At 32.0% G+C, this 26,263-nt stretch overlaps 1 protein-coding gene across 1 annotated transcript; it reads left to right on the top strand.

Moving 5' to 3' along the window:
* The first annotated feature begins 915 nt into the window (after window positions 1-915).
* ANGPTL5 (angiopoietin like 5) lies at window positions 916-16,578 on the top strand. The gene is made up of 8 exons (XM_012545061.2): window positions 916-1,145; window positions 5,841-5,985; window positions 7,956-8,059; window positions 8,339-8,432; window positions 10,567-10,667; window positions 12,483-12,603; window positions 14,236-14,421; window positions 16,203-16,578. Exons 1-8 carry the CDS (start codon window positions 1,047-1,049, stop codon window positions 16,520-16,522), a joined length of 1,170 nt encoding a protein of 389 aa, XP_012400515.1. The 5' UTR covers window positions 916-1,046; the 3' UTR covers window positions 16,523-16,578.
* Window positions 16,579-26,263: the final 9,685 nt, after the last annotated feature.

Genomic DNA, 26,263 nt, shown 5'->3' with positions numbered 1-26,263 from the left:
GTCTAGATCTGACATGGACTTGATCTACACAGAAAATATAAGGGAATTTATATGGTTAATATTAATGTAAATGAAAAATACATTAAAAATCTAAATTATATCCTGTATGTGCTAAGGTTGATCAAATTAACTGATTATCCTTACTCTGTGTATAATGAAGGAAACTTAACTGGTTTAGTGTGATCACAGGATCATGGAACTTAGAGATCAAAAAGACCTTAAAAGTCATCATTTTACAAATAAACTGAGACCTGTAGAACTTAAGTAAATGGTTTCACAAAATCATAGAATCTAAAAGTAGGAAAAGACCTTAGAGAATATTTAATCAAATTCACTACTGAATTGGAACTTTTTCCACTTACAGAAAACCATATATATTTTTTTCTGTTTGATAATGAACATATTAGTTACCACATATGCAGCTTATCAGAAAAGCATTTTCCCCCAAATGTAAGAAAAGCATACTTATGACATATAGACATTAGAAGGAAGTTCCATACTCAATATTTTAATTTTTGAGTCATTATTAGAAAGCTCTGATTTTTAATAAAAATAGCTACCATGTATATTATAATTATATAGTATATCTAAAAATGACTTAAAGGGCAAAATCCTATATTAAAGTTCTAGGTGTTCTAAATGATCTTTTTCAGAATGCCAGGTAGAATTAATGTTATTATACTCTTTTAGATTTGGATTGCAAATGCTGATGAATTCTTTTCTACTCACTTAGTATATAGTCTGTGTATTGTAATTATTTGGGGGTTAAGATAGAACGACATATTGTGTAACATGTCTTAAACAGATCCATTTAACTCTAATATATCACTTAATTTATACTTCATGTAGTTATTCCTGAACACCAAATCAGATGCCTGTGTTTTTAAAATGAATGGTGTTTTAAAATCTGGAACTAAAGAATTGGGCTGTTGGCTTCTATTTGTGTTGTACATCTTCCAAAAACTTTTAACTGAAGAGTTTGTGCACTGCAATTTTTTCCACAGAGTTGGAATTTGAAGCAGTGTTTTCATTTCTTCAAGAAAAATATGGTACCTCTAAGCCTAACTTCATCAATATGCCTAAATATATATTTTTTTATATGGGGAGAAAGTGTGCGAGGTAATTGCGTACAATTTTCTACCATGGTAAGTAAATTATATTTTTTAATAAGAAGAATCTGATTAAGTAATTTTCACAGAAGAATCTACATTTGCAAAAGTTTCTTCTACTATTAATAGTTATATAATTTAGTTTATTTTAATAAACTATTGAGATTAAGTTTGATGATAATTTTATTAGTATTTTTATATTTAGACTATCATCCTTTATATGGAGATTTGATGGTCTTAAAACAATTTCCAAATCATTTTAGTTTATTTTTAAAAAAACAGTCGAAGGACTGAGGTGTGACTCATGGCAATAATTAAGTTAATGGAATATTTAGGTAGAAATATACTTCATTTCAATGAGTATTTTGTTCTTTAAATATTATGTTTATTTTTTTCTAGAAAGTTAGGAAAAATAACCCTGGAGAAAAAATACCTATTATTTTATATATCTGTCTATCTATCTATCTATTTAGATTTTACATTTTGGATAAATTTATTTGAGCTCCTTAATATTTTAAATTCCATTTTTATATGTAAAATGAATTTGTTAACTTCAAACATCAGAAGTTTTCATTTTTAAAGTGAATTGGCTGAAAAATAACAAAGTAATAATTTAGTGTTTCCTTAAAACTTAATTCTTTTAGACTTTTCACATGGGCTTAAATAAAGCTGTATTTATATAGCACATATTTTAAGTTTTCTAAAATTCTCATTATGTCAGTTATTACCTTTTCATGTTGCAAAAAAAGTAAAGAATAACTACTTTTAAAAGAGATTTCTATGCAAGTTTTCTCTTTTCTAAAGCTATGTCTAAATTCTAATGTTTCATATAAAACTATTTTTGAACATAATTTTTCCATGATGCTTGTCTATTGTTTACAGTAGTGAGTACAATAGAGGAAGTCTGTGAATAGACTGTGAGACAGACAGAGGTAAATAGAGAGAATGAACCCTCTCTTAATTTTTTCCTCTTATTCCCTTAAAAGGAAGCTAAACTGAATGAGAGAAAATCCTATACTTTTGATTTTAGGAAAAAACTTATGAATTTAAGCACCTAACTAGCAAAGATAGACCAACCATATGGCCTAAGACCATTTTTCATTTCCTATGAAGTGATAAATCATCAAGATTCAGATGGTTTACAGTGTTAGACTTTTTGGTGAAATTTTTGGCCTCCAGAGATAAAGCTTACACTAAAGGAAAGTCATATCCCTTAGATTGCCCAATGAAAGGAGAAAGGTGTGGTCTGGGAGATGTGTCTATATTATAGGGCAGGGTTTTTTAAAAAACCTTTTTGTGTGTTGTGAAATTGTCAGTATGTTCTCTTCTCAGAATAATGTTTTGAAAAAATGCCTAAAATAAAATGCATGGAAGTCAATTATGCTGAAATAAAGATGCAATTTCTTCCCTATTCAAATTCCTAGAATCCCAGAAATCTATCCATGGTTAAGAACCCTAGTCCTAGGACTACTCCTCTCCTCTCTCCCACCCTCTTCCCCCCAATTCGAAAGGACGAAGGGGTACTACCTTCCTCATATGGCAAAACCTTGGCTCATAGTGCCATCTTCTGGTTATCTAGCAAATAAGTAATTGAGGACTAGAAACCTTTATCTTCTGCCCCTCAGAATATATTTATTGCCTTGACAAGGATTACTTTTTAGAAATACACTCTATAAAAGCATATTAATTTCTTTACAATTTTCACATAATTAAATGCCAATTAATTCATTCAGTAATTCATTTCCATTTCCCATTTCTGTATCTTAAACTCTGATTCCCACTCTTGCAGAGGAATCCAGAGTGCCCAAACCACTCCATACTTTGGGCTACTCACATCCTTGCAGTGAACCTTGAGAGTCACCAACTATAATTCTTTCTGTAAGATGGAGGACCACTGGATCTTAACAGCTACCCTCTGATTGAGCCTTAAGGACCCCAAACTACTCTGCCATAGCTTTCCTTCCACAGGACCTGATCATTTGCTCTGATGCAATAGCTCCAGAGGCACAGGCATTTCCATCTGCCTTGCTGATTAAGGATTTAGGATTTTCCTCCTATCCTGCCACTGTACACTTAGGGTCATTGTGCCTTTCCCTCCATATTGAAGCTAAATGTTTATCTTTTGTCTCTCTCAATTAGAATTTCAATTTTTTGAGAGCAGAAGCTTCATTGTTTTCTGTTTATATCCAGATTAGCACACTTCTTGGCACATAGTAAGCACTTAATGAATGCATCTCAATTAATTTATGGTTTGGTCACCCAAAGAGAGGTGATGATGGAGAATGGAATGTCATTCATTCTCTAAGGACTACAGAGAATTTGACATTTACTTAGCATTTTTGCTCATAATGGAATCCAACAACAGATACTTCCTGTTGAATAATATTAGTTAGTGACTAACAGTGCCACCTGGTTGCCATGAGACTTTTTAAAAAGGAATGGTTAGAAAGTAGGTGAACAGCTAACTGAGAGACGAGACAGTGTCATGGCAGAGAGGGGAAGAAAGAACATCCAGGAGCAGGGTGTGGTTGATAGAATCATAACCTTTAGAAAGGTCAAGGAGAATGAGGATTGGATAAAGAAAAGGGAATTTATCAATTAAGAGATCATTCTTCACCTTGGAGACAGACTACTTTTGGAGAAGTGATTGAGTTGGAAGACAGATGAGAGTGAGAAGTAAAAAAAAAGGGGGCATGGTAAGTTTAAAGGACCATTTCTAGAAGTGTGTGTAAAAGAAAAAATATAGGAAAATAAGTTTGAGAGAATGGATGACAAGGTCAAAGGAAAGATTTTTTAAGGATGAAGGAGACAGGCATATTTCTGTCATTCAGTGAATTGATCAACAAGCACTTATTAAACACCTTGTTAAACATTAAAGGAGAAAATGAATAGAGATTGAGAATGAAAGAAAGAAAAGAATTGTCAGTGTGAAAATCTAGAAGAGATCAAGAGTACCAGTAGAAGAGTTAGCAAGAATTTCTACTTCATTAGAAACCAAAAGAAAGAAAGAGAAGCTGGGAGAAGATAGAGGATTTCCAAGGAAATATAGAAAAAGGAATTCTCAGTAGATGTCTTTATTTTCTCAGAAAAATAGGTGATGAAGTTCTCTGCAAGGAGGAAAAGAGAGTAATAGAGGTGGTTTGGAGATGAAATGGCTTGGATTAGAGGAAGCCTTTAGAGAGGGAGTGCCATGGATAGAACAGAGAGACTGCAGATCAGAGTTCAAATCTGGTCTCTGACTTTTTCTAGCTAAGTGACCCTTGGTAAGTTTGCCTCAGTTTCCTCATCGGTAAAATGATCTGGAGAAGGAAATGCTGAGCCATTCCAGTGTCTCTGTCAAGAAAACTCCACGTGTTGTCACAAAGAGTTGTACATAAGTGAAATGACAAAACAAGAAGTCACTATGGAGCATATTATCTAGAGACAATCAAGGAAGAATAAAAGTTCAATATATCAGGAAGGGACTAGAAGAGATTTTTTTTTTGCATAAAACCTATGATTTGACTGATATAAGAAACCGTGAGTAAGGAAATGCTTTACCATTGAAAAGCAGAACCTTGTCTACAATTTGTAGTCAAAAATCTTCCTGAAGAGAAGAATGTAAGCACCTGCTAAGTTGTTGTTTTACAAAAGGTAAGGTGAGACAGGTACTACTGTTATCTTCATTTTACAATTGAGGAAACTGAGACAAAGATTGAGTGACCTGCCAGACTCATACTAGTAAGTATCTGAGACCATATTTAAACTTTCTAACTCCATGCCAACTACTTTATTCCTTTGTCCTTCAGCTATTTCTCAGTGTTTAAGGTAGTGAGAGAATGAATGACTTGCCCTGGATTAAGTTGACTTTTATCAAGGGCAGAATTTGAACCCAAGCCTTTGTGACATCATATCATATTGTCTTTCTGATTAAATGTAGATGACAAAATAGTGAGCATAGTCCTACAGTTGCACATTTTTTTAGAGGGTCAAAGTCAGCAAATAGTGGCATTTAACCAGAGTTGGGGTTTGGCAAAGAGTGCCTAGTGAGAGAAGTGAATATAGGCTTAGGGAAAATGAGATGGAAAGAGTAAAAATAGAAGATTGTGATTGAAGAGAGGAAAGTGAAAATTTTATCTCCTGGAGATAGAACAAAGATTATAGAGATGGCCGTCCTTGTATGTTGCTGAGGCAGATTGAAAATAGAGTTTACAGTAATTTAGGAAATTGATAAACTAAAAGGTTAGAATATTCAAGGGAACATTTTACATGTATTCGTGTGTGTGTAATATTTATATATAATACATTTGAAAATTCTTTTAAGGAAAATGAATTTGAAATTATGTTAAATATTTAATATATTTGTCTATTTTGATCCAGATCACAAGAGAGCGATGTGGGGAACTCTCATTATGGAAACGTTTTCTGTAATAAAGTTCATCTCTGTAATGATGCCAATGAGCAACTCAGCTCTAACTTACAGTCTAAGAGAGTTGTCTGAGGCATGGAGAGGCTAAGTGACTACTGACCTATGGTTATTCAGTTTTTGTATGTATATTATATGTGCCTATATTTGATTTGGATTTGAACCAAGCCTTCCTGAATCCAAGGTTGCCTTATTTCCTCTATATATTACATTATGCTTTCCCTCCTATATAATTACTATATATATGTATAGTTTACTTTATACTTTATTTATATAATATGCTTTATTTTTGTTTTTTCCCCTTTACTTCTCTATTGATGTGATAGGATTCTTCAGCGATTAATATTCTTGAAGAATTATCCAATAAAGGAAGCAAAAGTAACCCTAATGAAACTGGACACAAGGAAAATTGTGGTGAATCATGTTCAGTTCAAACTAAAATTACACGAGAAGAGAAACATTTCATGTGTAGTAAGTAACCTTTGAAAATAGCACCAATAAATCATTGAATTTTTAAATTTTGTGAATGGAAAAAATTGTTTCTGTTTATAGATTAATTTTGGGTAGTTTTACCTACATCTTGACTGCCTGTCTTGGCCTGCTGCCAGTTATTAATTAAATTCTGTGAATTGCAATGACTGACTATAGAAGATGGTAGTGATTTGATATTATGTAAATTTATAGAAAGCAATCTGCTTATTCCCAATCTTTTGAGCGGGTAAAATTCTTCCTGGTTATATAATGAACAAGTACGTGACAGAAAAAAATCATATAAGCAAATATTCATTTAGCATCTACAATATGAGATTATTTCTTAGTTGAGTGTTATAGATATATATTATAGAAATATGAAAAGTTGAGCTTTCCCTTTTTAGTCCTGCTTTGTGGAATTGTGATCCTCAGTAGAACAAATTGTGTTTGGCTTTTTTCCCTGCCCTTCCCTATTTTTCTTATTACTACTGAGGATTCCATCCACCTCTTGGTTACCTAGTTTTGCACCCTTTATATTATACTCTTCTCACTCTCCATATCCAGTCTCTTAGCAACTTTTGTGGTTTCTGTTTTTAAAGCATCCTCATATATGTCCCCTTCTCTGCTCTGACATTGCCACAATCCTGGTACAAGCCCGTATCACCTCACATACGGACTGCTGCAATTGCTTTATGATTGGTTTTCCTGCTCTGACTCACTCCACTATTATATTACCTAGTTAGCTCTTAAACTAATCTTTCTAAAGTTCAGGTCTCACCATGTCCTAACCACTTCCCTTATTCAGTTATCTCCAGTGGCTTCCTATCACCTCTGATATTTGCTAGTTATATGGCTTCTTTGAGTCTGCTTCTTAATACATGCAGGATTTATCTAACTGGTGACTCAAATGAAGTGAAGAATATAGAGCATTTTGTGAACTATAAAGTAGTATTTATATAAATGCTATATATTCTTCTTTATTAATTAGATTGTTTTCAAGGAGAGATTGAGAAACCATTTTTCAAAGATTTTGTTGAATTGATTCATGCTTTAACAAGATATTAGCTAGATTAGATTCTATGAAATGAAATGATTAAAAATAAAATTTAGCAACAATGATAACTCACATTTATACAGTACTTTCCACTTTTCACTGTTTTTAAAAAACATTTTATCTCATTTGAGTTTCACAGTAACTTTGTAAAACATGCAGGGAAGGAAGGCCTTACTACTCTTATTGTACATATCATGAAACAGACTCAAGATTGCTGTGACTTCTTCAAGGTCACTCAGCTACTAAGTGGCACAATTGATACTCAGACCCAGCTCCAACTTGTAAAACAATACTTCTTGCATCTCCAGTTTTTAGCTCAATAGATGGCATATAGTAAACATTTAAATTCTTGTTGACTGATTGACTTTCCAATACAGCACAAATCTCAACAATTTCTAGAACCTAATTATCTAAAGTTTTTGAATAATAAGAATTTCTCTCCACTTTTATGAGAAAGAAGGGAAATTTAAATAGAAACACTTAAATAACAGTGTTAAATACAACAAAACAACTTCCAAGGTATATTCTAGTCTTGGTATAATTTCAGACCAATTTCCTACTTCTATATGTGCTTATATACATATATAATGGGATTTGATATTTTTCCATCTTTTGGATTTACTTCTCAATAATATGACTTTAGAGGTGAATTTGATTTAGATCAGTTCGTTGAAGTATACTATGCTTACTAAGGCATCAAAAACTAATACATTTTAGAAAGGTTTTTAATAAGGGATAAAATAAAAAAGATTAAGGAAAACATAATTATCTTAAGCACCATTTTCTGAATATTTGAGTTAATCAAGGTTTTTATTAATCTCATAGTTAGCCAAAATTCATGAAATACAAGATTTTTCTTTTCAGTCTAGTAGTTTTGTACAGCAATAATACCTCAAGGATTTTATCATGATTTAAGGGAATTTGCAGAGTTCCATTGTTTCCTATACAAGGAGCACCAAAAAACTACTCAGAAACATGATGGATGAACAGCAAGCTTCTTTGGATTATCTATCTAATCAGGTATTGATTGAATTTCTTTGTTGGGTATAACATATCTACTTTTTTGTCTTGACTGGAGTTAACAATCATCATTGCTTGAAATAAAATTAAAACTTTAATACTTTCATAAAGTAGGCATGTAATCCTGTAGTATGGACTTATAAAGTACAGAAATTCAACTCTTAACATCCTGTATAATAGAGGCACAATAATCTTGACCTGAGAAGTATCAGAAGTGTATTCAAATATAAATTTACTTAAATCTGTTTTTTTCTTCTTTTTTTTTTTTTGCTTATGTAGGTGAATGAGCTTATGAATAGAATCCTTCTTTTAAATACAGAAGTTTTCAGAAAATATCTGGATCCCTTTCCCCATAGACCAGTTCAGGCACATGGTATGAACTTTGCCTTTTCTTCCATTTCATAGCCCTTTTATGTATTAGAAGTACCATGGATGAGACAATGGCATTTCTTTATTTTTCGAAGAGTACAACCAGATCCTTATTGCAAAATAAGAGTTTGAGAGAGTAACACCAGCTATAAAGTAAATTACCTTGCAGATTTTATGTTTGTGTATGTGTGTGTGTATAAATTTATTTATATTTATATATGTACACATACATACACATATGCATATACTATCTATATCTATATACTATTTTTGGAAATGTTTTGAAAGTTGTGACTCTGTAAAAGTACTTTGAATTGAATATAGTTATATTCCCCAAAATATTCTAGGTGTCCATTATTTTTGATAAGTATCTTCAAAAGGGATAGAAAGTTTGCAGCAGATTTTCTGATGCCTGAAATATGTTCCACATTTGAAAGAATAGACATGATGATATGAAAAACAGATATATTTGGAGTTAGGGAACTTGAATTCACATCCTGGTCCTATAATCTAGAACTTGTGTGACTACAGGTAAATCAATGTACATTGTTTTCTTTTCTGTAAAATGAGGAGGTTTTATAATATGACTTTTCAAGTCACTTTCCAGTTCCAAATCTATCAAAAAGTCATAGACTCTAAAGGTTTGAGAAAAAGAGCTGAATAAATATGAAAAATAATTAATCTATTTACTTAATTCTAAAATACATTGGAACCTCTCAGATTTTTGAAAATTATCTAGCATCTGGAGACATACCTAATATATTACACATGGATTTCCCATATAAGACTACTTCAGATTTAGGGGACTCTGTGTCTTTATCCGCTGAAAATCATTGCCCATAAACTCAAATCAACATATGTACTTTTATTAGTCAGCTAGGCAACACATTTCAAATGCTAGAGAATTAGTTCCAAGGAAGGACATTTAATGAACTAGCACAATAATAAAAGTATCAATAGAGAAAAAAATTGCTCTATCAGCCTTGTGTACACTCTTCCTCAAATGCATATATAATATAAAGAGTAGAAGTATAGACACACATAGGTAACACTAGAGAATTGCACATGTAGGAAATGTATGTCTAGGGCATATTCATAGAAAGCCATATAAAGGAACACATATAATTAGGTTGGCCAATTAGAATGGCATGTATTTAGGTAACATATGTGGCTTTGACACATTCATGGACCAGTGACATACCTTAAACATTTTCTGTGTCTTTAGTGATTGTGCTACATCTGCAGGTTTCCTCCATCTTGGTCTCATGAGGCAATTGTTTGGCTGGATTTTATTTCTATTTGGCAATCTCTACTACTAATTCCCCCATTTTCTCTTTGCTTCTAGCAACTGACTTCAGTAAGAATAATTAGCTTGGGTGCTAGCTTTTCTTCTTGTTGAGTAAGCTTCATCATACTCTTACAGTTTAAACCTCATGGACTTTACTACCTTTACAAATTTTGAATTTCTCTGATAATTATTTTTATTTGTACTGAAATGTAACATCAAACTCTTTTTCAAATATTCATATCAGTAAATAGGATGATAAAACTGTGCTGTATTTGAATACCCAGCACCTAGCATATGATTGGTGCTTAAGAAATATTTGATTAATGTGTTTCTCTGATCAGAAGAAGAGAAAAAGTTACTTCAGATCCATTTGTCTATTGCTACTTACATTGACAATCCTAGGAGGTGTAGTTGGGGAAGCTTGAAGAAATGGAAAGTAAATTGAGATAAATCTTTTATTAATTTTTTTTTCAAAATTGAGGGAAGGGAAAAAAGAGATGGTTTAGGAAAATTCTGAAGTAAAGATGAATAATCATTTAAATCAATATGACTATCTTAGGAGCAAGAAATTCACATCACATGCTGTCCTTAGTGAACAGAAGAAATCATTTTGTAGTAATTATTATCTATTTTTTTAAACATTTGCAAAGAAGTATTTGCTTGTTCTCCTTGTTTTTGTCTTTCCCTGAGTTTTAGAATTAAGTTAGTTTTATTGTCAATAATTAAAAGTTATAATTTTCCTGAAAATAAATTGCTACCTAAATTCTTAATTCTCATTTGTTCATTTTAATGTGCGAAGAGACATCTTTCTAAAAATGCCAAATGAGAACTCTTTTTGCTTGTTCTTCAGGTTTGGATTGCACTGATATTAAAGATACAATTGGCACTGTAACAAAAACCCCAAGTGGTTTGTACATAATACACCCTGAAGGCTCCAATTACCCTTTTGAGGTAAGAGTCTTTTATATGTTGCATAAGATAGGGGGCAAGCATAAAGACGGAACTTGTGATTTTACTGGTATAGGGAGCTCTGGTAAGGAATTTCCTCTGTCATTATACATTGATAGCTTCTTTTAGACTTACAGTCTTTGACAGATGCCAGGAGTACTGGAAAATTAAGTTCTTTGCATAGGGTCATAGTAAGTGTTAGAGGAGGGAATGGAATCCAGGTCTTGCTATTTCCAAGGCTGGTGTTCCTCTACATTGTTTCTTAAAATAAGCATGTGGATTCAGAATTCTCTAATTCAATATTTTTATAATATATTTTGTAAATATTTCTGAATAAATCTATAATAATTCGGCTTTTAGTTCTATTAGTTTCTGGAGTTCTGGTGCTTTGTGATGCTTAAATAAAACACAAGCTGAGCTAATTTTTTTTAAATTAGGAAGTTTTACAATTTTAGTTTCAGTGGTTATGGTTCCTGTGTTAGAGTTAAGATATTTGGTTCAAGATCTTATGTTGTCATAACAGCAATAATGAATATTTATTGACATGAAAATATAAATGGTAAGCACTGGCCTAGGATTAACTAAAGAAAAAAAATTTTGATTTTCCTTCCATATGCTCTCAAATGTTTTTTGAAGTTAAATAATTTGGTATTATATTTTTGCTATGCACATAGTAAGCTTTTGGTAAATGTTGGTCAAGTGCCTGAATTTAGGTAGTCTGATTTTTGTATTACAAATATACAATCATCCCCAGGTTTGTACTTAAAATCTTTATAGGATTACTCTATATAGGTTATACTCAAAGCCTTTATAGTTCTGATAAGGATTTCTTAACCTTGTCAAAATTTCCATGGTCTTCAATAACCCAGTGTCACTGCTAAACATATTGAACAATAAAAAATAAAATAAGTTTTGTATTACCAAGAAAAATTATAAAATATACATATGCAGGTTGGTATTATGATTTTTAATGTTTTTAATTGTATTACAATTTTCCACGAAATATATTATTTATAAAAATAATTTGTTAGTCACACTTTCCTACTATTATATAAATACATTAAATTGTTTAAAGAAAAAATAAATATCTTTTAAAAAATCATTTATTTATTTATTTTCAAAACATATGCATGTATAATTTTTCAACATTGACCCTTGTAAAACCTTGTTGTTCCAATTTTTCCTTCTTTCCCCTGGCCTCCTCCCCAGATGGCAAGTAATCCAATATATATTGAACATGTTAAAATATATGTTAAATCCAATATATGTATACATATTTATACAATGATCTTGCTGCACAAAAAAATCAGATTAAAAAGAAAAAAGTGAGAAAGAAAACAAAATGAAAGCAAAAAATAACAAAAAGAGTGAAAATGCTATGTTGTGAACCACACTCAGTTCCCACAGTCTTCTCTCTGTGTGTAGATGGTTATCTTCATCACAAGATCATTTGGCTTTAATCATCTCATGTTGGAGAGCCATGTCCATCAGAAGTGATCATCATATAAACTTGTTGCCATGTACAATGATCTCTAGTTCTGTTCATTTCACTTAGCATCAGTTCATGTAAGTCTCTTTAGACCTCTCTGAAATCATCCTGCTGATCGTTTCTTACAAAACAGTAATATTGCATAAATGTTCATGCCATACTTAACAGCATAATTTATTCAGCCATTCTCCAATTGATGGTCATTCATTTAGTTTCCAGTTTTTTGAAAAAATAAATTTCAATTAAAAGTGAGTTTTTAAAACATGAAGATGGAAAAAAGCATAGTGCAATGATGAATGGTAAAGTTTTCTAAAATGTTTTTATTATAGGTAATGTGTGACATGGATTATAGAGGAGGTGGATGGACCATGATACAGAAAAGGATCAATGGAGTAATTGATTTCCAAAGGCTGTGGTGTGATTATCTGGATGGATTTGGAGATCTTTTAGGTTCAAATTTATGTTTATTCTTCTTAATTTTGGCCATTTTTGGTCCCTTTTAAAGAAAATGATTCTGTTGGTCAGAATTTTGCTGACATAGGTCATGTTCCCAATGAACTTTGTTGTTCAATATTGATAATAATAATGAGGACAAAATAGCTGGGAATCTATGTAGTACTTTACAATTTTTCAAGTGCTTTTCTTTTATTATTTCATTTCCTACTTCCAACAGACTTGTGTGATAGTTTCCCTAACATAATCTAACCTACTCTTTTCCTTCTTATGATTTTGGAATTGTGTTATTCATTTATAATGTTGCTCTAAGATATATCAGTTGATAGAAAAGCTTAGTATGTTGTCCATTTAAATATATATAATAAATCTGGGCAGTAGACATTCTAGTGTTTAGGACTTGATGTCATCTGCAAACAGGAGCATCTAGAGGACTTCACTATAACAAGGAAATTTTAAAAAATTTCAATTATTTCCTGGATCTTTTCCACAGCAGAGTTTTAAGTCCTTTGATGACTACGTCTCCTTGTTTAGTTAATTTTCTGATATTAATAACAATAAAATATTAAAACAAGGTTCTTTCTGGTCTATATTTCATGGAATCTTGAATAATTTTATTTATGCTTGGGAGACACCTTAAAAGAGTTGATTGTACCAAGTCAGATGAAAAAAAAATAATCAGTAATAATCACAGTAGAATATTGTATTCTTTAAATCTTTCTGTAAATTGTATAGGGATGATATTATGATTTGCCATGGAATATTGCTTCTAAATGTCTGCCTGTTCCCTCTTAACACCATAAATATGAATGCTCTTATGTATGTGTAATTATTATCATAAAATTTTTCATCATTTGGGAAAGTTAGTCTGGGTTTCTCATTGCTGATACTATCCTATTGACTTTTTTTGGTGTTAATAAGGTTTGAGAATTTTTTCCACTGCTTCAGTGTCTTGCCTTCCTTGGATACTTTGTATCCTAAATATATATTCCTAAATGTCTTTACAATTGTTCCACCTCTAGTATGAATTAGCTCTATGTAAACTTGATAAGATCCAAGTCCTTTCCCACTATACTCTCTTAAAGTGAGATTTTTATCTCTTCTATACATATAGGAATTTTAGAGTTCAGGTGTGGTGATTCTCTTGTCCTTGATGGTGAAAACACTGTTATAAATATCTTTCCAATTTCTATTTCATTTGTTGTCCTTTTTCTCTTTTTAAAAATGTCTTTGGGAAAGCTTTGCTTAGTTTATTCTCTCACTAAGCCTATATACCAGCTTTATCCTCCACTGTTTTTTTTTTTTTAAATTTCATGAGGAGATACTGCTCATAATCTTCTACCATCTTTCTCAAATATATTTTACAAATAAGTTTTTAATTCTCTTGGCTGCTTTCAAAAAAGTCATGTATATTTAAATAGTGTATATTTATAACTGTTAAACAAAAGATTAATAATTATATGGACAAGTTCAACTAAAAATTAACACTTGGGCAAAGATTCCCTTTTTCTTTACTAACTTTTCCACATAAAACATCTTAGCTTCTGGCAGTTGAGATATACTGTGGTAAAAAACCCAAAAGTTAATTTTTGCTTTCTATAATTTTAAATTCACATTTTCTCTTTACAGGAGAATTTTGGCTAGGATTAAAAAAAATATTTTATATTGTAAACCAAAAAAACACCAGCTTTCTGCTACTTGTGACACTGGAATCTGAAGATGAAACATCTGCTTATGCATCATACGAAAACTTTTGGATAGAAGATGAAGCAAATTTTTTTAAGATACACTTAGGACGTTATTCAGGAAATGCAGGTAAAATTTCCTCCTTAAAATTACACCAGTAAATGAAAATATATCATGTAACAGTTAATGAAAGTTTAGCAATGTTTATATGCTGTTAGTATTAATTATCATAGACTTCTTGATTGCTAGTGATAGAATATGTTGGAAATGAGAAATTTGGACAGTATTTTGTATTCTAAATTTCTTGATTCTATTATTTTGATTTTGTATGTCTTACAGTTTTCAAAGTGCTTTTATGTGGATTATCTCACTTGATTCCTACAAAAATCTATCAAGAACAAATTGTGCGGGGCAGCTAGGTGGCGCAGTGGATAGAGTACCAGCCCTTAGACCTGAGTTCAAATTTGACCTCAGACACTTAACACTTCCATAACACAGTATAACTATGAGCGACATTGAGAAGCATTGGCTAATCAATACTGCTAAATTCTGGTAATAGATCAAGGAGGGTTGCTAACTAAAGACCATTTGGCAATGAAAGATCATTGGAATTGGGGAATAACTTTGTTATATCATATATGTATGTGATAAAAAATTATTATGTAATAAGAAACAATGAGTATAAAAAGTTGAGAGATATTATAAGACTTGTATGAACTGAGGCAGAATAAATTAAACAGAACCCAGATGACAATACTAACAATATTGGTGAAATTTACAATAATGTAAACAAAACTGACAATGAAAAGCAATTAATTTATTATTAATTGTAATAACCCATCTTTGTGACAGACAACTGTTGAAAAGACTCAACTTCCATCTTTTGTAGAAACATGGAGTCTTTCATATATGAAATGTGATATATATATTGTCATATATAGTCACTGTTTTAGTTGGTTTTCATAAATGTTTTTCTTTGTTATAAGAGATGGTGCAGTAGTAGTGGGGGGGTGTGGTTAAAGGGGAAGTGATTGTGATGTAAAAATAAAAGGTAACAGGAAATAAAAAGGGAAAAAAAGAAAAAAGTCACTAATGACCTTTGAGACATTATCAATAGAGTCCAAAGAAAGAGAAGTAAAATTGTAAAGGTAAAAGAAATGGTGTCAGAAAGTTAGAAAAACAGGAGAATAATTTAAGGAATAGTGGTGTGAATGAAAGTACGTTCACATATATTCATTATATATACATATATTTTTAGGATAGTGGAGTAATGAGCCTATCTGAGATATAAAAAAAGATCTAGTAAATTCAGACCGAAGATGAGAGCATGGTAAAAGATCCATATAAACAAATTCTAGAGAAGATTGGTAAGACTAGGAATAAAGGATATAAGTAAGGAGGGATAAAAGTATTTAAGGTAAATATCTTCCTTTTATCTATAACCAATTTGCCATAGCTAAATTAAGTGAAAAATGTGGTAATTTTTATTTTATTTTGTACATAGTCAATAATAACTATCAAGTGATTGATTTGGTTTTTGAAAAAAAAAAAGTCCTCTGTAGAATATTAGCAAATTTATATATAATACTTTTGATCTCACATTATCTGATTTAATATTTACATACTCTAAACCTGTCTACCACCTTCTTAACTTTGACTTTTAGAGCTGGCTAGATGCACAATTTGAGAAGATGCTTGAAGGGCCTAAAAATTCTAGTGTATAATGCCTTCTGAATAGATACTGATATATGAAGTACTTATTGTGATCAATAAGGATTAAATTGTAGTTATATATAATTTTTGCCTTTAAAGTATTCATGAAATTTCAATGGCAAAGTAAGTTGAAAATATTCAATTATATTTATGAGAAATGTTTTCATGTTTAGTCATTGTCAGCTTGTTTTATCCAGGTGATGCATTCCGTGGTTTCAGAAAGGAAGATAATCAAAATGCAATGGCTTTCAGCACCTCTGATGTTGATAATGATGGATGCCGTCCAACATGCATGATTGGTAGTCAGTCAGTCAAAAGTTGTAGTCACTTTAATAATAAGACAGGTTGGTGGTTCAGTCAGTGTGGCTTAGCAAATCTTAATGGTGTTCATCAGTATCCCGGAAAGTTGCTCACATCTGGAATTCACTGGGGTACATGGGTTAAAAACAATTCATGGGTCAGACTCAAATCTGTTTCAATGAAAATACGAAGAATTTACAATCCACTTTTCAAATAGTTAACCATAAAACAATAATATATTATTCTGCACAAAATATAATACTATTATTTTCAAATGTCTGTATTTCTTTTATCAAAAAAAAAAAAGAGCTTACATTTATAAAGTACGTTATGGTTTAAAAAGCATTTTTCCTTACAATAACCCTGGGAGGTAGATTGTGTAATTATTATTATATGCATTTTATGGGTAAGGAAATGAGCTCAGAGAGATTAATGACTTCTCCAATGTCACTTAACTGGTTAAGTGTTATAGTGGGAACATGAATTTGAAATCTAACTCTAAATCCAAAATTTCAATTATGTTATATTATATAGTAGCCAATGTCCTCTTACATTTGGAATCTGCTTATTATGGAATCTATTCTAGTCCTACGCCTCAGTTTTTAAGAAGTAAAAGTTTAGCCCAAAATGATAAGTGACATATAGTAGAAACATTAACAATATACAATTAGCTCCTTTAAAAAAAAGCTGTTCATCCTCTATCTGGCTTATTGGATCTTTTAATTTCTGGGTTTTCTCATTGATTCTTCTTATGTATAACAAATAAGACTATTTTCATAATAGAATGTATCTTCAAAATAACATTGAAGGAGAACATGTCTTAACGGCAAGAATTATGTTTCCTTTTTCTTAGTGTCTGGTATATAGTTATATATATGTATGTATATATACATATATATATATCATAGGAACACCTGTTGAATAAATAAACAAATGTGTAAAATACTTGTAAGCAAACTTTTCAAGCATCCTTAAGGACTTTATAGGGGTCAATTTATATAAAAACTATACATTAATTAGAATTCTATGTTGTTTATTCTGAAGGACTGTGTTTTAAAAGATGATAGTTTGAATCTTGCTAATCTACTTTGAATAGTTGGAAATAATTAAGTTGTATTTCTTTTAAAAATACTCTTCAATTCACCTTTACTATCCAAATTAATTTCCCTACTTTCCACATAATTAAAAATTATTGAAGTTATACATATGTAGTCAGATATTATGATTATGTAAAATTGCAATTTCTAGGAAGTATTTTCTTTGGCACTGAAAATAGCCATAGTGAAATAATAATAAACTATCATGTTTATCTTTATGGGTATCGTCTTTTACAAATTATTAAACATACAGGAAACTTCCATTGGGGGATTATTGAGGAGCAACTTCTCTGCAAATTAATAACTTAAAGCATGTATTTGAACATTATTTGACTTGGTATCTAGTGTTGGCCTGTTTTTGCATCCATTTCATATACTGATGTAGTAATGGATTCCTTATTATTAATAAAAGAAGGTGTTATAAAAGTTACTTTTAGTAATTTCCATCTTTTACAAGTATTGAAGCTGTTTTTCTAATAATTTTTGTTTTCATTAAATTCATTCCACATTTTAATCCAAATTGGCTATATGAAAATATAACACTTCAAGTTTTTAAGAGGCTAGTATAAATAGATGGTATGTGTTCCAAGGGAAGTGAAAATAAAAACATAGTTTGGTGGTAAAGAAGTGGCAATAGAACTAGCAAAAATCCATTCTCTCAAGTATAGACACTGATAATGAGTAGAGGAATTAGATGGGTGATACAGATGGAATGTACATGACAACCATGAGGAAAACCAGTACAGGAATGAAAAGATGCTTTTATTTGTATACTAAGAGTTATTAAAAGTTCAATAAAGGAAAGTGAAGAAAATATAGAAACATAGGTAGAGGGATTATACAAACATCTAAGAATAACAATGTCACAAGTTGTAAAATGGTTCATGCATTATGTGCTTTCAATTTTCATCAACAAAGAGAATTAAAAAATAAGTTTTGAAAAACAATCTACATAAGAAAATTCACGATACAAGAATATGATGAATTCTGGTTTGACTTTTCTTGTTTTCAGCAAAGCAATTCTAATGAAGTAAAAATAGTTTTTCCATACACTAATGTGGACTCAAGAATTAAACTAGTTTATATGGTGTGGTAGAATTTAATGTTTTAAACATCTGGAAGGACAACTTGATGGCATTTCATTTTCTACTGAGGCCTGAGTTACTTCATATTTCAGTAAGTTAGTCTTCAGAATTGAATGGTATTGTACTTAACTTCCTAATTTATTTGTTGTGAATTGAGACATATTTAAAACATCTGATTTGTCAACATTGTGTCTTTAGAAAATATTTTATTTAAATGTCAATTATAGAGCTTTTAATTTTGTAGACACATTTTGTCATCCAAAGCTATTGAAACAAGTTTATAATGTTCCAAACATCTGAATAAGAACAGAAAAAATGCAGAAGAATTGGATAGACTACCATCAAAGAGTGTTTTCAATAAATTTTATAGGAATTAGATTCTAAGAAAAACAAACCCATATGTGTTATAAGTAAAATATAAAAAGAGTGAAATCCTTATATTGTCAAAACTTTTTGTTATTATCTTCTAAATCTATTTTAAGCAAATGAGAAAATTTACATAAAACAGTGTAATATAAAGCTCCATTTAATGTAAATTATTGTTGTAGTTTTTGAACTGAGCCTTACATGGTAAAAGTAACACCTTCTGAATGTTTTTCAAATATAGAAATTTTATTCCTAGTGTCAAGAATTAATATGATGTATAAAGTATTACCGATATATTCCCCACCCTCTACAGCTTCCTGTGTTAAATAGCATGGCATTGATAATATGTTTTTAATTTTTTAGGACTGACAATGATACATATATATGTATATATATGCATATGTATATATAGTCTCCTTAAAAAATTTTATATTGAAATTTAGACACTTGATTATTTATTTATTTAAATTATCATAAAACTGTGGAATAATATAATTTTAGAATTGGAAGAGATTTCAGAAGTCATCTAATACAACCCTTTCCCAAATCATAAATCTCAACTTAAATACTCCCTGATACATTTTCATTTTGCATATAATATGTGTGCCCACATGGTTCTGTCTAGATGTGGCTTGAAGGTAGGTAAGAATAGATATCTTTAGAGTCTTATCTATTCACTCTTGTACAGAGGAGAGTGATTCCTGCCTGGAGGGGAGGCAGGAGGTTGGGGCAAAGGCTAGCTACTCTCCTCTTCTCAAAAAAAAAAAAAAAAAGATACTGGGTTAGAAATATGTCTGTCTGTCTTTTTTGTTGCATGTTGATAGTTTTTTTTAATGGTTCAGTTGCATTTCAATTGTATCTCTGTGGGACAGTGACCACTAACTTAAAACAATTCAAATAGATGTTTCTAAGTCAGAGCAGAAACCAGTTTATTCAATTCCTGCAGGAAAGGAACATTCTAGAATGTGAAGGGAGGCAAAGGATAGGTAACAGAGTAGGTTTTTTTTATACCCTAAAACAACTTTATCACATCTTGGGCCCCAACTGTCCCCTGATGTAGTATTAAGGCACACAATCTGTACTCCACCCTCAGGGTACAAGAACAGGGTGAATATAGATTACAAAGTGGTTTGTGTGAGATTAAACAAGGGCACAAACAAGAAGGGTTTGGCAGGGGTCAGTTTTTCAAGCAGGCCTCATGTCCTTTGAATCCCACTTAATCCCTCCTTTTTTTGTGTCCATTTGACTTCTCACACCTATCCTGATAACAATTTTTCAACTTCTATATCTATCTCACCTTCAGGACTTCCCCTATCTTCTAGATTTATGGGTTCTCACATCTGATTCCCCATTAAATGGATTTTACAGAAGTTATAGAACATGAATCTCTACTTCTCATTACATAGCCAATCTTTCTTTTGGAAAAAAAATAAACTTCACCCTTGATTATTCCTTCTTGTTCTTGTGAGTTTCAGTTTTCTAATTTAAATTTCATTTCTTTAATTTAATTTTTCATACTCGTGAAAAACAAATGCCCATCCATTCCTCACAATTCCACTTTTTTTCTTTTAGTAATTTGATTTCTACATCCTTTTCTAACCTCTCACATTTGGCTAATTTTTTTTACACCCCACATCATAAAAGTCTATTAACCCCTGCACACATCTCCTTACACAGGATGGATACTTAATCCCTGAATTCTCCACTAATTTTTCTGATAGGACTTTACTAAGAGTGAAACTATTTCCAACTGTAATACTTGTTTCTCCTCTTTCTGCCAATAACCTTTTTAGAGTCATTCTATTTTTTCTATGCCATTTCTGTTAGTGGCACCTAACTATTCTATTATTCCCTTTAGTGCTTCTTTGGTGTAACTCAACCAATAATATTTATTCACCAGAGTAGGAATGATTCAAATTCAGAACTAGCTTTCTAGTCTTTTAATTCATCAGTTTCTATCCTTGACTTAATTCTTCCTGATTTAGTCTTTCTTACTTCATCAAATGCCAAGGTAAAAAGAACAGCCAGTTGGATCCGTGCACAGGTGCCCACTCAGTTCCTGGACAAAGCAAGTTTTAGAAGGCTGCCTCCACAATATCATCTGAGGTTTGATTGCAGCATGCTCATCTGCGAAATTGCCAGAGCTACCCTCCGTTACACTTGGGTACACTCCACTACAATCCCTAGATTTTGGAATCTTTCATCTTGCCATGAGAGGCAAGCTGATTGATCTCCAGAAGTAAGAGACTAGTGTAAAGCATTGCAGTTCTCCCCGGGAATGTTATTTTGGGAACAGGAGGAATTCATTCATGTGTTTTTCCATACTCAAAGAGAATGGTATGATCTAGACATGCATTAATCTGTAGCACAGACATAGGAAATGCTTTTTGCTCAGATTCTTTTACAGAGTACTTTACCAATTCTACTTAGGCATTGCCTTAAGTCCTTAACTTGATTCCAAATCTTCCTAAGAGATCTATGACTATTACATATATAACCTACTCTTTGATCTGCATTTTCTAAATGTCTAGCCCTTATAGCAAACCAAACATTATTTCAAATTGGACAGATAATTCCATAAATACCTCTTTGTCTATTAATACACTATGGTACCTACCCATGCATCAAATGGAATTGTTTATTCAATATCCTTTTCCAGTAATGTTAACCCGATGTCCCCATCTTAAGCCCCAAATATGATTTTAGTAATCCAACATAACCTTTGCCCTTCACAGGATTGCTGGACTCCTTACAGGGAACCCACTCAGACACTGGATAATTCGGAGTCCATTCACCAGCCAGATTCAGATCCTTCCAAACAAATGGGGCCAAAGTCTTTTGGGGTAATAATCTCATCTTCTGAAACTACTTCCTGCCCAGAATGGACATTAAACTGGATCATCCTATAGGATCCTATTTGAAGGGGCTTGAGCTGATTGAAGATCCATTGGGTTGAGTCAGTATTGACCCTGAAGCTGGTCAATACAAACTGTCTAATGCTGGCCATTTGATGGTAAATTGCTCAAAGTCTAGGGGAAAACAAATCTAAGAAAACGAGAGAGAGAGAGAGAGAGAGAGAGAGAGAGAGAGAGAGAGAGAGAGAACAAGTACAAAAAGCAGAACCCTCATTCTTGGGAGATATGCTTATATCTTTCTTGAAGATTTTGTAAATAGTTAGGCATCTTCTCTTTTTTTAGAGACTACATTATATTCCAAAAGCAATTTTTAGAAGGGGAGAATCCCATCCGAACAACAGAGGTATTCACAAAATCTTTCATTAACAGATCTCATTTATCTATCCTTATAACTCTGAACAAGTTTCAGGAGAAGGGAAGGTTCAGTAGCACTTTTAGACTCCTGAGACTAGTGAAAATAGATTTCACAAGAGCTTTGTAGTCTGTAGACTTAAGAAATTCCACTGGCTTGGCTCTGGGATTAGAAGCTGGCCTGCAGGTATTTAAAAATCACTCAGATTTCTATAAATTTTCCCATTGATGTAACAAAAAATTCCATAAGTTACATCCCTCTAAGAAAAGTTAAGTATACTAAAATCCTCTTCTCTAAACCATAAGAAAGATATTTCAGCTTCAGTTTCAATAGTAAAATAACAGGTCCCATAGAGACTTGTATCAATTGTTTTTACATTTACATGTAAGGACCTTATGTAGGTCCTTAAAGGACCTTATCTCATACAGACACATACATCTAGCAACAGATTGATGACCAGGCCAAAAACTCATTTACCTAATTATAAGATATAATGAATCCATGTTTTCAGATCAGAAACAGCAAAATATTACATACGTGATCTGTGCTTATGGTTTCTATTGACCACTTTAATTATAAAAATTTGCCATAATAGGAAGCAGGGACATGATTATAACAGCATCAAACTGATCTTTCAGGGCCTCCGTCTGAGAGCACAGTTGACAACCTATCATGTAGTATTAATCCCACTTTAGCCAATTCAGTTCTTAAATGGTGGGTTACTAACTTAATAATTCATCAGATAATTGTCTCCAAATTCAAAACTCAATCCCAAGAGATTTCATCTCAATAGCAAGTTTCCCTAATCATTTTTAAAATTCTAAACTATCTATCTCATGTGCTTGTAGAGTAAGAAAGCTATAGATTATATTAAACAATGAAACTATGATGTACTTAGTAAATATAAGATAATATGCTGAATGGGTTTTGAAATAACCACTTTCAGACAATTTGTAGTTAACCAGAAATATAACAAACTTCTCTTAGATTTTCCTTGCATTGCTAAGAGGTAGAATCTTTGATATAGCATCACAAATGACTTTGCCTTAAAATAACCACAGACATGAAAAATAAAAAAAACAAAACAAAATAACTTTCAGTTATTGAAACCATGTAAATGTTCCTTTAAATGATAGAAGCAATTAATGTTAAAGCAATTTCATTTAATCAGCATGGAGATGGCAGAAGTTTGGGTGGGGGGAGTGAACTCCAGTGAGTGGGTTTCTTTTCTCACTTCTAAGAAGCAGTCTCACTCAGTGGGGGAAGGGTGGACTAGCTTTCACCTTCCCAAACTAACAGATTTTTTCCTTTCCCCTTCCCCTGTGCCATATGGTATCTCCCCTAACTCCACTATGTTTTCTAATCCCATTTCTAGCCGACTCTCTTTTTAAAAGAAATTATTATAGCTTTTTATTTAAAGATATATACATGGGTAATTTTTTAGCATTGACCCTTGCAAAACCTTGGTTCCAACTTTTCCACTCTTTCCCCCCACTCCCTCCCCTAGATGGCAGGTAGACCAATACATGCTAAATACAATATATGTTTACATATTCATACAGTTATTTTGCTGCACAAGAAAAATTGGACTAAGACATAAAGTAAAAATAACCTGAGAAGGAAATAAAAAATGCAAGTGGACAGAAACAGAGGGAGTGGAAATGCTATGTTATAGTTCATATTCATTTCCCAGAGTTCTTTCGCTGGGTGTAGCTGGTTCTCTGCTGAACAAATAGAACTGATTTGGTTCATCTCATTGCTGAAGATGGCCACATCCATCAGAATTGATCATCATATAGTATTGTTGTTGAAGTATATAAGGATCTCCTGGCCCTACTCATTTCACTCAGCATCAGTTCGTGTAAGTCTCTCTAGGCCTTTCTGAAATCATCCTGCAGGTCATTTCTTACAGAACAATAATATTCCATAACATTCATGTACCACAACTTATTCAGCCATTCTCCAATTAATGGGCATCTATTCAATTTTCAGTTTCTAGCCACTACAAAAAGGACTGGCCCAAACATTTTTGCACATACAGGTCCCTTTTCCTTCTTTAGTATCTCCTTGGGGTATAAGCCCAGTAGTAACACTGCTGGATCACAGGGTATGCACAGTTTGATAACTTCATAGTTCCAAATTGCTCTCCAGAATGGCTAGATGTATTCACAATTCCACCAACATGTATCAGTGTCCCAGTTTTCCCACATCCTCTTCAACATTCACCATTATCTTTTTCCTGTTATCCTAGCCAATTTGACAGGTGTGTAGTGGGATCTCAGAGTTGTCTTAATTTGCATTTCTCTGATTAATAATTTGGAGTATCTTTTCATATGTCTAGCCAACACTTATAGCTAACTTTCAGGAGTTAGCTTGCCAGCTAAGCACAAGCACCAAATTCATAGGGGGTTTCCTTTCTCCTGGCAAATGGCAAGTTCCACAAAGCAACTTTGTCTTTCCATCATTAATTATTAAAACACCTTTCTATGCTCTCCCACTCTGTTTCATATTTACTGTTCTATCCTATCCTATTCTATTGGAATGTCTATTCTATCCCTCCATTTTTGAGTCCTGAAACCCATCTTTTAGTGCCAGCCAAAACATACTGCTTCTCTCTGTGCCCTCCTACATCTCCTCTTTCTCTTTCCAACAACTTAATACATCAATAATCTTTAACAATTTTAGGTTTCAATATTACAATAACCCAAAACAACTTAATTAGCAATTTCACAATTTTCATAAGTGTTAGCCAAATAGATATAACATAGCCTATCATAAAAATGAATGATAAAGATCCTAAATCATAAAATATCATAAAAATCACTTAAAAATCTCATGTAATTTACAATCAAGTTTCCAATTTTAATAAACACCAATTTAAAAAATTATTTTAAAATTCAGTACTTTAGCTTGTGAGATTCTAACCAGATGTTCCATTCAAACTGTCAGTTGCCTTTGCAAATCAATCTTTCTTGTCCCTTGCTTTTAAAACCAACTTTTAAAAATACTTAAATAGGGGCAACTAAGTGGTACAGTGGATAGAGTACCAGTCCTGAAATCAGGAGCATATGAGTTTAAATCTGCTCAGACACCCAACACTTCCTAGCTGTGTGACCCTGGGCAAGTCACTTAACCCCAATTGCTTCAGCAAATAAATAAATAAATAAAATACCTAAATAACTTGGAACCAAATTTCATAAAACTTATACATATGTCTAATAGAGCTGACTAAAATTTAAAGCATAGCTCATAATTTTTACAAATTACCCAATATACAATTTAGAAAGCAATAGATTTCATCTGATTAAGAGATACAAACATGTGACCTCTTTAGGTAAGTTATCAGAGAACTTTGTTTTAATAAACATTTTTTTAACTTCAAATCAAATACAGATTTAAACTTCTAGTAATAATAGTACAATATTAATGCACATATAGTTCTAAAATCTTATTTCCAAATCTATCAATTGAAAGTAATTCTATCATTTGCCATTTAAATTTAAACACACAGTAATTTAGGTCATATTTTTGGGAGAAAACTCAAAAACTCTATTCTCATAGACTGCCTGAAGCCTTTGAAATACACTATGAGACCTGAGATGGAAACACAGTCCCTTGGGAGCAAAGTGGCAATGGCTTCTATCTGCCTAAATTTTATACTCTTCCCTGTGTGGACTGCTGTACCCAAGCCACGTGGAGATAGGTCATACCCTTTTACAGAATCCAGAGTCCCCTGAGAAGAGTTTTAGGAGTCTGGGGTTTAGGGAACATAGGGCCCCATAGAGAGAAACTGAATCTGACTTCCAGATGTGGTTTTTTCCCCTCTTCAACTATGTTATGGAAATGCTTGTTTTATTTCTTAAGTTCAGAACAAATTAAATTTTAAACAAATTTTAGATAGTCCAGGATGGTAATAAAAAAGGCATTGAGAATAAACAGGAGAGGATGGATGTGTAAGACAAGCTCCAGCCCTTCTTATTTTCTTAACTCTCAATTGGAAAGAACTTTTTTATATCTAAAGTAACAATGCTTTAATAATAAGAGATGTACATAGCATCACCTCCTGCTTTCCTTGCTAAAAAAGAATATACTTATTTGGGAAAACTTAGTTAAACCCTTCTGTTGTAAGGGAATGTGATACTA

Source organism: Sarcophilus harrisii, chromosome 3 (genome assembly GCF_902635505.1).
Source record: "Sarcophilus harrisii chromosome 3, mSarHar1.11, whole genome shotgun sequence".
Taxonomy (NCBI): Eukaryota; Metazoa; Chordata; class Mammalia; order Dasyuromorphia; family Dasyuridae; genus Sarcophilus; species Sarcophilus harrisii.
This window is presented reverse-complemented; position numbering and strand designations above follow the sequence as displayed.